A 15290-nucleotide genomic window follows, 5' to 3' on the forward strand; every position below is an offset into this window, starting at 1 on the left:
CATAAAGACTGGGGCTGTTTTATTTTTATCTTTGTGTCCCCAATACCTGGTATATAGTAGGTGCTTAATAAATGTTCATTATTAATTGATACAATCAGCAAAATGACACTTACAGAAAGAAATACTTGGAGAACTTCACTATCTAAGGGGAATCCCTTTTTCATTTGGTATTTATTTTGATCTTTGTTCTAACTAGTTGATGATCTGACTACTGAGAGCAATGATTCTGAAATGACTCCATATTGGTAACCAGTTATTTCTTGTCTCATAACATTGACAATGCCTACAATTAAATTCAGCTTTCTTTCCTGTGTTTTCACTGTCTTGTATAGTATCTTTTACACAGTAAGGCACTGAATAAATATTCATGGAATGAATAAATTAATAATTCAATTTGTATTAAAGGGATAAATTCACAATACATGGAAAATAAAATCTTATCCTTGAGAACTTTAAAATCTAAACTAGGCCAGAGACATTATACAGAAACAAAACAGATCCATTAGAGATTATTCCATTTAAATCAATTAACTATGTATTTAATAAATTATATTTTTCTATATCTATTTGGTATATATGTATACAAATACTATATATTTAGCATGTAAGTATATATTATATATAAATAAATATAAATATATGTATAAATATAATTTTGTACGTACATACGTATATTTGATAATCCTCAACAAGGCGGAACTATCCAACATTAGCCTGAATGCCTAGTTCAATATTTAATGTAAATCAAAACATAAGAAAATTTCCCTCTGGAGATGCCTACAATTTCATTTGCTGAATCAAATACAAAAAAATAAAATCTTAAAACTAAGAGTGATCATATATCAAGTAGATCCTATAGACTGAATTGCCATAAAAAAAATAGTAGACTTTTCTATGAACATTAGTCTTCAATGAGTATAAAGTGAAACTTTTACCTATTCAGTAAAGGTTATGGTAGGATTCTCTAAGTTGTTATGAGGTTCAATTCCTCAAGTTCCTTTTGTCTAATTCAATTGAATTTTTAAAAAGCCAGGAATTTGTGGAAGAAATAAAGAACAAGATTTCAAGCAAAGTTCCGCTTGGTTAATGAAGAACCAGAAAGAGAAAGTCTTTCAGAAAGAAAAAGAAAAGGAAAAAACTCATCTCATTTTATTTGATAAAGTAGGCAGACAGATCATGGAATGTTAGGATACATGGTATCTTGAAGGTATAATGAATAATTTGGGCCCAATTCAAAAGAATCCACCAAAAAAAAGAATTTAGGAATGATACAAAAACACATCAACACTCTACTTTTTTTTTTCTTGGTGATAAAAATCAACTCCTATTAAGTCCACCTGTTATTTCAGAGTCTATTACTCCTGGATAGAGATGTTCTCACCCACATCACCAACTACTATTGGACATCTCAAACTGTATCTCTTATAGACGTTTCAAACTCTCTATATCCAAAACATGACTTGTTATCCTTTCCTCTAAACTGGTGATGGCAAACCTATGATACGTGTGTCAGTGCTGACACACATAGCCATTTTCAATGACATGCAGCCGCATACAGAGAAGTATGGGGCCATATGTCAGGATGAAACATTTGCTGTAGCGTAGTGTAGACACTCTGTGCACTATAGATGACAATTCTACCTATATTAATTTACCTATTTTGGTTTATTAAATACAGTTATGTATTACAATTATACATTTTTGTTATTTAAACTATAAATATCACGACATTATGGGCTTTTTTTCTCGAAGTGACACACCACCTGAGTTATGCTCAGTTTTTTGGTGAATTTTGACACACCAAGCTGAAAAGGTTGACCATCACTCCTCTAAACCCTGCCTTCTTCCTAATATGCCTATTTCTGTTCAACATCCAGTCACATAAGTTCACAACATCAAGAGCATTTTCAGCTATCCTTTCTTCCATTCAAACAGTTGTGAAAGTCTTGTCAATTCTTTCTGCATAATATCTTTCATAGTCATAACCTCCTCTCCATACATGTGGCCACCATCCACTTTTGGTCCTCGTCACCTCTTGCCTTAACTATTACAACGGCCTCCTAATCAGTCTTGCTACATAAATCTTTCTCTCATCTAATCTATCCTCCACATAGCAGCCAAATTGATATCCCTAAATCAAAGGTCTGATCAGGTAACTTCCATTCTCAAGGAGATTCAGTGGTTTCTCCATTATTTCTCAGGTCAAATGAAATCTCCTCTGTTTAACTTTTAAAATCTCTCACAATCTGGCTCCAGCCAACCTTTTCAGATTGCATATCGCTCCCCTTCCTACACTCTATGGTTTTGCCAAACTGTCCTACTTGTTGTTTCCCACACATGATATTCTTTCTACCTCTAGCCTTCTCAGACTAGAGATTGTGTGCCTGGAAAGTATTGTCTGCCTTATAGAATTCCTGACTTCCTTGAAAACCCAGCCCAGTTACCCCCCTCCTCCAGAAATCCTATCCGATATTTCCACTTACCGGCAGCCTTCACCCAGTCCAGAAATGAGTCTGCAGCTATCTTACATATATTTTAAATTTTCTTTTCTATGTATATGTTGTTCCTCCCTAGAAGCAGGTAAGCTCCTTAAAGACTATTTCATTTTTTTGTTTTTGTGTCCCTAATCCCTAGCACAACATCTGGCACATTACATATATGTGTAATGTAAAATTGCATATACATATATACATGTATGTGTATATATATGGAATAAATGCTTGCTGAATTTTGAATGGATAGAAGTATACAAGTAGTTATATAGCATATTTGTCCACAATTTCAATTAGGAATTAATATATAATATGTCTTGTTCTGGCAGAGAATAGAAAAATATCTTAGGGCAGCAGATCACAGACAGAAGAAGACAAGAAAAGATAACCTTTAATACTCACATTTTGGGGTTTTGCTCTAGGCAGTTAATCTTATAAAGTATTAGCAAATTCTTCAATCTCTGTCACAGCTTTTTAAAAAGCACAGTTAGAGAACTGTAGTGATTAGGACTCCACACACACCAAAAAAGCAAGATGAATTGGTCTCAATGGAAAAATCTCCCTTGAAAAATTAAAGTTCTTCTTGACACTGTGGTTTCTTATTGTTTTCAAGAGACATAATAAAGAGCAGAATAAAGCTCAGTCATAAGCTTCTGACTCATTACATTGAAGCCCTAGAGAGTTTCATGAACTGATTATCAACTAGAGATGGAATATTGTTCTATCACTGGAATTCTGAGGCTGAAGAAGAGACATAAATGGAAACGTTTCTTTCCAAATAAAGAGCTTCCCTCTGACCCCATCCTACTCCAACCATTTAGACACAAACTGCAAATGCAACGTGCCAGATAATGTCTGTGATACAGACAAATTCCATAGTAACTTCCTCATGGTAACCAAGAAGAGATCATCTAAGAAAATAATATCAGGAATATCTGTACTACTACTCCCATTTCTACACCAGCATACAAATGGAAACCATTGTCCAATAGGTTCAAGAGGACTTTTCCAGGAGGATCAGTATTTATCAAAGGTTATTTGAATTAAATGTCTGTATTTGGTCTTAAAAATTCAACATTTGTCTACTTGAGGAAAGACCATAACTCTTAAAGAGATTTTGTATGACAAATAGGGACAAGACCTGTGATTTCATTGGGAGAGGGAACTGCAAAATGAGGAAACTCTCCCTACAATGAAGGTCAGCACCTTCACTGCAATTTTTTTCCCCTAGTCATTTCCCTAGGGGGAGGTCAAGTCATTTGCCCACAGTCACAGCACTATAATGGGTCAGAGACACTGAGTTCAAAGGCTGGCTCTCTTTATCCTCTCATTGCTGTTCAGTTGTATCTGACTCTCTGTGGCCCCATTTTTAGGTTTTCTTGGCAAAGATACTGAAGTGGTTTGTTATTTCCTTCTCCAGCTCAGTTTACAGATGAAGAACTGAAGTAAACAGGGTTAAATGACTTGCCCAGAGTCAAACAACTAATAAGTGTCTGAGGCTAGATTTGAACTCATAAAGAAGAGTCCTCCTGATTCCAAGGCCAGGGCTCTAACCACTGTTCCACCTGTGCCATATTGCCTCTTTAATGCTGCCTTTTTTAACCAAATCCTACTCTTTGAATATTTTGTTTATATGTTATATACACAAATGATGGGTATACTTGACTGCACAATAGAACATAAGCTCTTTGAGGGAGTCTGTTTCACTTTTGTCTTTGTATATACAGGATCTCTCATGGTGCTTTGCATATACTAGACCAGTGATGGGAAAACTACAGCCCACGGGCCAGATGCAACTCCCTGAAATGTTCTACTGGCTGGGGGACATTATTCCTAATCTGATGAATACAGTGAGTAGCATGCAATACAATGAAACTTCCAAAGAGTTGTCTTAGAAACAGATTGACAGATGAGCATTTCCTTTCCTTTGGCCCCCTCTTTAAAAAGTTTGCCCAGGGGCAGCTGGGTAGCTCAGTGGAGTGAGAGTCGGGCCTAGAGACAGGAGGTCCTAGGTTCAAACCTGGCCTCAGCCACTTCCCAGCTGTGTGACCCTGGGCAAGTCACTTGACCCCCATTGCCCACCCTTACCAATCTTCCACCTATGAGACAATACACCGAAGTACAAGGGTTAAAAAAAAAAAAAGTTTGCCCATCACTGTACTAGACAATAAAATGCTTGTTTATTAATTGATTGATTAGGTATTGGCAGATAATTAAAAATTATTTCTAGGACATATATTGAGGCCTGATGAGAGGCTAAAGGCAGAAACCCAAGAGTCTAGTGATAGCTCAGGTGGAGCAACCATTAATACTCAAGGACAAAAATTGTTTATCTCTTTTAATACACATACTCAGCAAAGGGAAAAACCCATATAAGTTAAGGGGCTGGGTTGGGTGGGCGGGTCATTGTTAAAAGGTTTCATAAAAATATTTAAAATTATAAAGCTCTTTTTTAAGTCCAAAATAAGAGATAGTCCCCCTTTGAAAATTTAACAGATAACTAGATATGCAAAAAACTTTAAGAAAAGTTTTCTATACCTCCAATAAAATCTAAGAAACAGTAAATCTTTAAAAACTCCATTTTAATATACTAGTTTCTGATAAGCAGAACAGCACTTAGAAGTGTCCATTTTTTTGTTGTGATTGTTAAAGGAAGGGACCCTGTTGTAATCTAAACATGTCTTTAACATTTTCCTGTTACATAAACACATTATTAGGTGAAAGAGATAGTTCTTCACACTGTTCTAATCATTCCCCTTGGATCTTTGTTTCAATTTCAGTAAGAAAATTAATGAATGTCCTAGATGCTTTAGCTTATGCTTTATTAAGTCTTATTGTACATAAATAGTGCTTATTGAACAAATATATAACAAAGGGAAGTCCCCCTCCCTTTCAGTTCTCTTATACATATTAAAATAACTGTTACAGTATTTTTTTAAGTTTTCTACATTTTTCTTCTTTTCAATTTAAGCCCAATGCACAAGTGAACAGCCATCTGAGTATAATCCTTTTTAAAACAACATAGCCTTAAGCTTAAACAAAATTAGATACACACAATTAGTGACAATAAAAACCCAAGATTCTTTTTTTCCTCTCTAAAGTCCTTGACCATACAACTACCTCACCAGCTACAGAAACTAGTTTTACAGTGTGAAGATTAAAACACTAGCTGTATAAGAAATGCGCTATAGATATCACTTTCATCATCATGACAATTTAGTGATCTACTCCAAAAACCAAGTGAAAATTATGTTTTGTAGCAAGTTCCGGTATATTTTTTAAGCCCAGTGACTACCAGCTTGACACTACAAGCAGAGTTCTGGACTGAAGCAGACTTGTGTTAAGATACTCTTATATTCCCTTCACATATAGACATAGATGAAAAATTAAAGAACCCTTTCAGAGTGGCAGGATTGAGACAGCATATATAAGCAGAGATGCCCTTGAAAACCCTTTTTAGAATAGGCCAGTATTAACATTATACTACCTAAAAGTAAGGTGTCTTGTGTTGGGCAATATGATTGGTGGCAACAAACCTAGATTCAAAAGAGAAGGGATGAGAGCACTGCTTATCAGCCATGGATTAATGAGAAGACAACAAAAAAGAGAATAGATGGGAAGGGTATAAAACTGGTATGTGTTCTCGAAAACCTCCAAATTCTACTTGGTCTACAGATGACAAAGTAGAAAGGCACCAAAACAAAACAAAATGAACTGAATTGAATATCCCTTAAAACAGCTGAGAGAATAAAAACACTCAAAATGAAATGTTCTGAAGAGCCAATGGCCAGACAAGGGAGTAGAGAATTTTTGAACCACTTTGAGACAAAATATGTTTCATAAAAACTGATACTGCCAGGGACAGAATTTCAGCATAGGTCGCCTTTGGGGATGCCCCACAGCAAGGATTTGTTGTCATTATTGTTTTCAGTCTGGGTTGGAAACCAAAAAAAATGTTCAATTGAAACCACAATCCAAATGATTTATTCTACAAATGAAATTCAGCAGCCTCCATAAAAGACTTGCTCCAAGTGCCTTGTCTTGGTGGGGAGGTGATTCTCAAACATCATGCTGGCAAAGAGCAAGCTCCAGCATGTAGTGCAAAGCTGAAAGAGTCACAGGGTCCGACTTGGCAACAATTGACATGAGGAAACTAGCCTAGATACATAATGAGATATCCATCACCAGGAGCTAGACCTGGAGCACCATAACTCTTGAACCTCTCTTCTAAGAAAGGGATGGATTGTGAAATGGATTTGTGGAAAGAGCACCCATACTTATGAAATCACAGGTCTTTTAAAATACTAATATATTTTAGTGTGAAAATTAAATCTGATCTCCTTTTAAAAAGGTAGTGGGTGGGGATGGGGTGGATCACTGTTCCAAAAGCACGGTGAAGATCCACATGAAAATCATTTCCTAAAGGTTTATTTTGACAAAACTGAAGGAAGATGCCTCCCTTTCCAGCAAATTGAATGGATCCTTCTGGCTTACTTATGGAAGGCCACTGACAAATGTGGCACTGGATGAGCAGCAATCTGAATCATTAGAGAATATAGCCACATCACTGAGAACTCAATGCAAGGTAGTGTGCTATTAGTGCATAAAGGCTAGATCTAAAGGAAAGAAGACCTACATACAAATCCAACCCTTGGACATTTATTGGCCACATGACTCAGGGCAAATCATTTAATTTCTGTGCTTCAATTTCCTGATCTTTAAAATGAGGGGTTAGAATTAATAGTCTTCTACTTTTCCCTCCAGCACTAAATTTAAAAGTTACTGAAATATCAGTGTTGGTATGTCTCAACATGGAAATGGAGAAGTTAAAAAAATTCTGATTGCTTTGGGTGAAAAAAATTATTTAAAGTATCCACAGTAAAGATAACAGTCTTTCTCTTCTTTTTTTTTTTTTTTTTGAGGGTGGGGCTTGAATTAAGTAGAACAAAGGATTCAAACACATTGATAGGCAACACTCCCCAGTGCAGCCAGAACCAGATTAAAATGTAGTTGGGAAATATTTAACAAAACACATAAAATATAATAAAATGCAGATAATGTTATTAATATGTGGTTTTCTAAGTCCATATAGTTAGAGGACTTTCTGCTTCTATTTGTTTAATACCATTGATCTAGAAAATTACTTCAATTCTGCATTTGCCCCATATATGCAGGCACAGTTCTAAGTATGATTATATTGATGAACCCAGACATACACACACAAACACACACACACACACAAAATGTTGATTTAGTAACTTTTAAGGTCTGTAAGGTGCTTTTTTTTTCTCTCACAACACTCCTCCTGTTTGTGAGCAGTCCAAGTATTATTGAGTTCTACAGAAAATACTAAGTGATTTTTATTTATTCAGCCTATGTCCCTGGTGACTTCAGTATGCTTACAAAAATCTTAAGCTTCTTATTCTTTAAACTGACAAGTAAAACTAGATTGTTCATGATACTCAAAGTCTCTAGCAATGTTGAATGAGACAGAGCATCATATAGTATTTGCATAGGCCTCGTATAACTGAATAATATTGTTTTTCTGAAGAATGGAACATTATTTTGCACTGTCAGCTTTTACTCCTTCTGTGGATCATAAAAAAATAAAACAGGTGGTACAACATGAACTCTCAAAATGAAGCTCGTCTCCTTTTCCATAAGGTAATAATAAGACCATATATTTGAAATTATAACAGTTCTTAGTGGTCAGTCTTCTCAGTTCACAACTGAAGAAAGATGAGGTCATTTTCATGTTTCTAAGGGATTGGTAAATTACACAATTTGGATTTGAATCCAGGACCTCTGACACCAAGTGTACCACTCTTGCCTTCGGGCCGTGTTTCCTCCCAAGAGTAAACATTTATATGGCACTTTGCTTAAAGTGTTGTATAATATTCTTTTATTTAAACATTAAAATAACCACATAGATGGAAATCATAGGAATAATCATTCCAGTTTTACAGAAAAGGAAACTGAGGTTCAGGGACATTAAGTAACCATTCATGGTTACCTAATTTAAAAGAATGGGAAACAAGATTCAAATTCTGGTATCTCCTTACTAGGAATCTTCAGCAGGCGGTACAATGGATGGATGGAACACTAAACCTGGAAATTAAGAAGACTTGAATTCAAATCTGAATTTGGACATTTACTGAGCAAGTCACTCAATCTATCCATCTCAGTTGCCCTATCTGTAAAGTGATTGGAACCATAATTAACACTGGCCACCCAGAGTTTTTGAAAGGATAAAATGTGTTCCTGTTTGAAAAGTACTTTACAAACCTTAAAGTATCATATAAATGCTAGCTATTTATGGTAGCTATATAGTACCCTCTAATGATCATCATCAGTTTTATTTCCATGCAAATATAGGCTTCATCTCAATCATTATAAGCACAGTCAGTATCTAAACTAATAAAACTAAATTTGCTAATATGTCTCATAAGATTAAGAGACTAGGTCATAACTAAATGTAAATAAAGTAGATCACCTTAAAAAGCTAAGTAAAACCTTTGAATTTCAAATGCAAGACATCTAGAAGAAAGGAAAAAAATCTTTAGTTGTACACAACAAAAACAGTATTGGTTTTGTTTTAGCACAAATGTACTTCTGATGAATCTCAATTGCTACATGATTGCTACATTATTGCTACAATATGATTAGTGGGCTTAAAAGTAAGGCTAGAGAGGCTGATGGTTGGGAGAAACCACCAATAATATATGCAGCATCCACCCACCTGCTTGGCAGTGGTCTTACCATTTGAGAGGCAATTGAAACAATGTAGGAGTTTGGGAGTGATTTTTTTTTAACTGTGGCTTTTTGTTACCTGGGGGTTGCTATGTAGCCTAGTGGCATTTAAGCAATCTGAAATACATTAGTTGAATCCAAAATTACTAAAAAGTGCAACATGTTCTCACTAGAAAACACAACAGAAACCTGGTGGTTGAGTGAAAACATTTTCAGCTATATAACTGGGCAATTTAAAAAAAAAAAAAAACAGGCCTCAATCTAAAGTGTGATTAGATTTATTAACAATCAAGTCAATTAACTTTGTCAAAATCCAGACCGAAAAGTTTTTCTAATACATCACTCCCAAAAAAAATTGTAGAAGCTGCAATACTTTTGTCTACACAATGAATTATTAAAGAATGTCATGTGATTCCAAACAGGCTAAAAGAATGTACTTTCCCAAGGAAAGTTCATCATTATTTTATTTAAAGCTAGATATTTTTCAGGCTATTTTTAATCCTAACATTTCGATGCCAAAATTGGTTCTAAGCAGCTGATGTTTAGCTGCTGGAAAATTGATGTTCTTTCACATATCATCTGGCACACTGGCTTGAGAATGCTCTGGTTATCCAGTTAATCAGATGCCTCAGTGGCTGTGAATGGCATTCAGTTTGGCTGTAGTGCTACTTGCTGACCAAACAATCTGACTGGAACCAACAAGGACAGCAGATAACTAAATTCCCGCTCTCAAAAGCACAGCCTAGCAAAAGCTATCTTCAAGGACAATGAGAAATTTCTGACAAAGAGGGATGCTGCCTCCTCAGCAAATAAATGGAATGGAAATACTAAGAACCTTATTGAATGAGCTCCATTCTCTAATTAATACACTATCATAAGACCCTGAGTTGAATATCAGCTCACTGCCTAGAATCAGAGGTGTAACAATTTGCAGTGATCTTCAGCTGCCCATATCAGTAACTCTTATGTTGTGAAAGCTTCTTTGTCACTAAGTAGAGTCTCAGAGTCCCAATGGTCAGTTAGAAAATCAGACTCTGGCAAGATGATAAAATAAAGGTTAACAGGGTCGTTTATAAAAGAACTAAGCCATCTGACCTCCACTGGGGTAACTCCTTTGAAATTTTAACACTTAAGCAGAAATGCTAACTTACCTGTAATGGACCACTGATGCCCATGCAAATTGCTTTGGTACCTTGGGAAACATAGATGGCTAGATAGAGCTAACTACCTTGAGAATGGTCTCTTTTTTTCTCTCCACTTCTAATTTATTTCTTCCCAGGATTAGACTACCCCAGTGGACATTCAGGAATTTATCCAGGCACCTGAACTTTTGGGATGGTTGTCAGGAGAGCAGGAATGGCCAATTGTAAAGTACAACCTCTCCCAGCATCGGATTCCCTTCTCCTCTCACAGTGACATAACCCCTTATAGAAACTTTACCCCAAAACCTTATCTTAGAAAACTTTCTCACTTACTGCTAACCCAACATAGTCTAACCTTGCTCTGCCTTTCTGAGGATGTCACACAACAGCTTATTCAGATTTAAGAATAAGCCTCATATCAGGCTACAACTCAGTCTTTACCTTTGATTTTGTCTGAAATTTCATGATCTATCAAAGATGTGACATTCTATGTAAAATCCATGATTTCCCAAACAGGTAAATATATTCCCCCTCTTAGTTAAGTGCCAAAGACTCAGACCACTTTAGTAAGTTTGGTGTCAAAAAGTTATATTGTGTCTAAAGCAACAAGATCCCACAGGTTTGAACTAATCTAATATTACAGTTTAAATACTGATTTATTAAATCCTAGGGAAATTGCAGATTTACAAAATGTTATGATTTGCTTTTAAAGGGGTTAGTATTACTTTAATATATTACCACAGATCTAGAGTTCATAGGTCTGGAGATGGAAAGGCCCTCAGAAGGTATTTAATCCAAGCCCCTCGTTTTATAGATGAGGAAACTGAGGCCTAGAGAGGTTAAGTGGCTTAACTTAGTCACATAGCTGACAGGTATATGATAATTACTTTTTATGTGTCACCAAAGTACTAAAATAAAAATACAAAATAATAATGCAAACAAGTTGGAAATAATAAACAAGTATCTTTAAACAAAAATCTCAGGTCAATTTTTATTCAGTAACTTCCACCATTTATCATTTCCATATATTGCTTTTTTTCCCCAAGCAAATCCTTTAGTTTTCCTTGAAGTCATCAATTTATTTCTTCTGAGAGCTAGAAAAAAAAATTTAAGCCATTTGTGATTTTATTTTAGCTAATAATGTTTGGTCACAACTTGCCTTCACTATGTTAGGGCATTTTATTGTATGTTTTTGACACCATAAATGTGGTTGCTATCAATCTTAAATACTTGTGAACCATAAAAATATATATGAAAACCTGATAGTTCTTTCTCCCCGCCCACCCTCCCCCCAAAAAAGCCTTCATTAAAAACATAGATTCACAAGCACATGAACTGACTATCATAGGATTTGGAACTGGTAGGAACCTCAGGGCCAAAGTTCTCATTTTACAGCTGAGGGAACTGAGGCTCTGAGAGGTAAAGATTTGCTCAAGGTCACAGAATATGCTCTAGCTAAACTGCAAAGATAAATGTTATTATCTAGCAATCATCCCTAAATGTATGTTCTTTTTACCGCTTTTAATAAATTATTTGGTTATATTAAATTAATTTAATAAATTATTGCCATCTGGGATTTCTTCTACTGGAAGGGAGGGTTTAACAATACATTTTCAATGATTAGTAGTTTGGTTTTAGTTTTGAGATGATCCTTTTGGAGACTACAAGTCCTACCAATAAATACACTTTGGCACTGGCTATGAAAAAATAAACTAGCTTCTTGATATAACATGTTTAGCTAAAGTATAGTTTGTAGAAACTATGCTTTCAATGATAACCTGTTGTTTTCATAATTGATGTCTTTTTTTAAAAGAACACCCCCCCATGTTATATGATTCTTCCAAAAAGCCAAAGATCTAATTGCATGATGGTTAGCCTAAGAATAAATCTGTCCCGTACAGTCTTATTATTTGAGCTAAATTATGAAAATCTAGTTGATTTCATTTTTAAATATCAAGAACTATATTAAAATTTTTCCCATTTTAATTTTGTAGCTATTATTCCTCTACACAAATGAACAGTATACATTGCAATAAAATATTAAATACTTTCCATAAATTATATGGACATGTACATACATCTGTGCATGTATGTATAAAATTTTAACTTTCAGTCACCTTAAGCTTTTTTCTATTATCGGATCTTATAGAGTGATATTAATAGTTTTCCCAAAGGACAATAAAATGGAAAGGGAAGCATCTTTTAAGGTAATGTTTCAGATTCCCAGAAAAAAGGAAGGGGATTCTTTGAATAAAACTCATAACAAGAAACTTTATTCATCCACCAAAACTGAAATCTGGATACAAAGTTCTGCACTTTCAGATGTGTTCTGAGATTCCAGGTTGGAATTTAGTTCTGGAATTTCGTCCCTTATTCAAGGTTCAATAATATAGTCAAGACACTGTCTGCAAGTTCTGGATTAGAATGTCAATTTTTTAAAAATGGACAAAGCATTGATTTAGCCTACCAGAAAGAACATTTCACAGGTGCTTTACAGTTGCCAATCACTCAGACCAAGAAGCAAGGAAAATGAGGGTCCATGACTAAGATCACATTCCTTCTCTTAAACAGAAGTCATCAATTAAAAAACCCAGCAAAATGGTTGATCACAAGGTATAGATGCCATGCTGAACAGAATCTAAAATTCTAAAAAAGTGTCAGGTTAACCAATTATACAAATAAAATGCAAAGTATTTCACCACAAGAACCGAGTCATTAATGTTCTGAATTTCTTTTCAAGATGCACTGTTGTACCTGTCAATCTCCCTGGATATGGACAAGCACCATAATCATGTAACAAATTACACATATCCTACAGTCCTATTTGTTACAGGTTTGAGCCAATGAAACTTCTGGAATGTGAGCTTCATAATTTAAAATATATCCTAAAGTTCCCCCACCCCCATCCCAGGGGAAAAGGCATCTCAAATTTTCTCTCTGTGAGTTATATCTTTACCAGTAGATCAGTAGAGGTTACAGAAATTGAATTCCCTTGTCCTTTAGTTGATTTTAATCCCCACAAGATGACAGGTTGAGTCATCAAGGCTAACTTATCAGAAAATACCACAAATTGGCAAATGTTCCACCTGCAGCAATACTCAAAACCATGCTGATGGAAAGGGGTTATCTAGTGGGTATGAAAGGAGAGAGGATGGGAGTGGGGGAGAAGAAAAGTAAAGAAAAACATGGAGAAACCTTTGATCCCACCTTAAAGGGCTTTGATGCCATCATCTTTGGCAGAGGACTGACCACACACTCTAGAGACAGCACTCAGGGACAAGCCTGTGATACAGACTCTCACACTCACACTGAACAAGTCATGCAGCCTAGGCACCTACCCATCCTCCGTTATCCTGGATCCAAGTGTGCAGGTGCCGGTTCAGGTATTCAGTCATCCATAGGGCAATGCTGTCCACCAGGGGCGACATCTCCCGGTTGACGCTCTCCACACACATAACACCACCAAACTCAAAGAAGGCCACGATCCTCCCCCAGTTTACCCCATCCCTGAACAGCTCCTCTACCACTGTGGCAAAGCGTCCCCTAGCAGTAACAGGGGTCAGGTGCAGCTGACCTGACATTTCATCAAAGTCTCTCCGGTATCTTCGAGAGAAATCATCTCCAGCTTGTCTAAGAGTCAGGTGGACCACAGGTGGCACTGGACTGACAGTAGGTCCAGCAGCAGCAGCAGCAGCAGCAGCAGCAGCAGCAACAGCAGGAGGAGGAAGAGGCAAAGGTGAGTTTCTAGCAGCAGCAGTAGTAGAAGTGGCCGAGTCCTGGGGTTCAGCAGGCAATGGTGTGTTTCGTGGCTGAGTAGAGAAGATTCCAACAGCAGGGGCAGAAGCAACAACAGGAGGAAGACTTGGAGAGGCTGGTGCCCTCAGATCTCCAGCATCCCACTCGTACCCCCTCTGTGACAGCTTATAATGAATGTATTTCATCACTATCTCCCGGTTATCGTATCCTCTTCTTCCAGGGTGAGCCATCATTCCCAATGGAAGGAGCAATGTATACACCAAGGAGAGCAGCCAACGGTGACAACACCCACCTCTTATACCCTCTCCCACCTCACGCCCCGGGAAAATACAGAATAATAATTATAATCCAGTTATTTTATTGGATGTGCTTTTCATTTCTTGACTTTGGGGAGTCTTTTGTTTCTTTGAAATGTATTATTCTTCCTGGTATTTCCCCCTTGGTATGAGATGCACAATATTTTTATGATTTAAATTCCTTTTGGATCTTTTTATTTCATGAGGCACGCTATTCTTATTATTTAGATTATTTTATTCTATTTCCTCGGTGATGCTGAAAGGTAAAAAAAAAAAAAACTCATATTGTGTCAAAATCAGGTGCATTTTCTTCTAGATACTATAGGTGAATGTGGTTCTAACTACCACTACTGCTACACATTATACAACTTAGAAGAATTTATTAGCCTTGAAATCAAACATATACTAATGCACTCTTAGGTAAAACCTCAAAGGTCTATTAAAAGTTACATAAAGTAATTTTTCCTGTGCAAAGAACTTACTTGTATTCTAAGTACTGTATGCTCCTCTGTCAAGTTTCCCTTTTGTGAAAGGAGAACAAGCTCAAAAAGGGGGAGAAAATCCCATAAGTCTTCAGGACTTTCGAGTTATATTTGCTTTAAAACTTCCAAATGAATCAGGAGTAGGAAAAAATTAGGATTTCCAAATGAATTCCCAGACTTCTGTTTCAGACATCTCCAAAGAAATGTCAAGCCCTAGAAACCCCAATCGGAGAATCCAGGAGCAAAAAGGAGAGGGGGGGGGGGGGAAGAAAGAAAAAGGCAGCGGCGGCGGCGGCGGCAGCAGCAGCGGCAGATGAATTACAATTTTCAATCCAGTATTTTGCAGAAGTCCTGTCGTTTTCACTGTGCAAT

At 36.3% G+C, this 15290-nt stretch overlaps 1 protein-coding gene across 1 annotated transcript in view; it reads right to left on the bottom strand.

Annotated features, from left to right (window-relative positions):
• Positions 1-14377, bottom strand: part of BCL2 (BCL2 apoptosis regulator) — a 229704-nt gene extending 215327 nt beyond the window's left edge. The window contains exon 1 of the mRNA XM_044665762.1: positions 13723-14377. Coding sequence (XP_044521697.1) covers positions 13723-14373 — 651 coding nt within the window. The 5' untranslated portion in view covers positions 14374-14377. The remainder of the gene's footprint in view (positions 1-13722) is intronic.
• Positions 14378-15290: the final 913 nt, after the last annotated feature.

This window comes from Gracilinanus agilis, chromosome 1, assembly GCF_016433145.1.
Source record: "Gracilinanus agilis isolate LMUSP501 chromosome 1, AgileGrace, whole genome shotgun sequence".
In the NCBI taxonomy this organism is placed as follows: Eukaryota; Metazoa; Chordata; class Mammalia; order Didelphimorphia; family Didelphidae; genus Gracilinanus; species Gracilinanus agilis.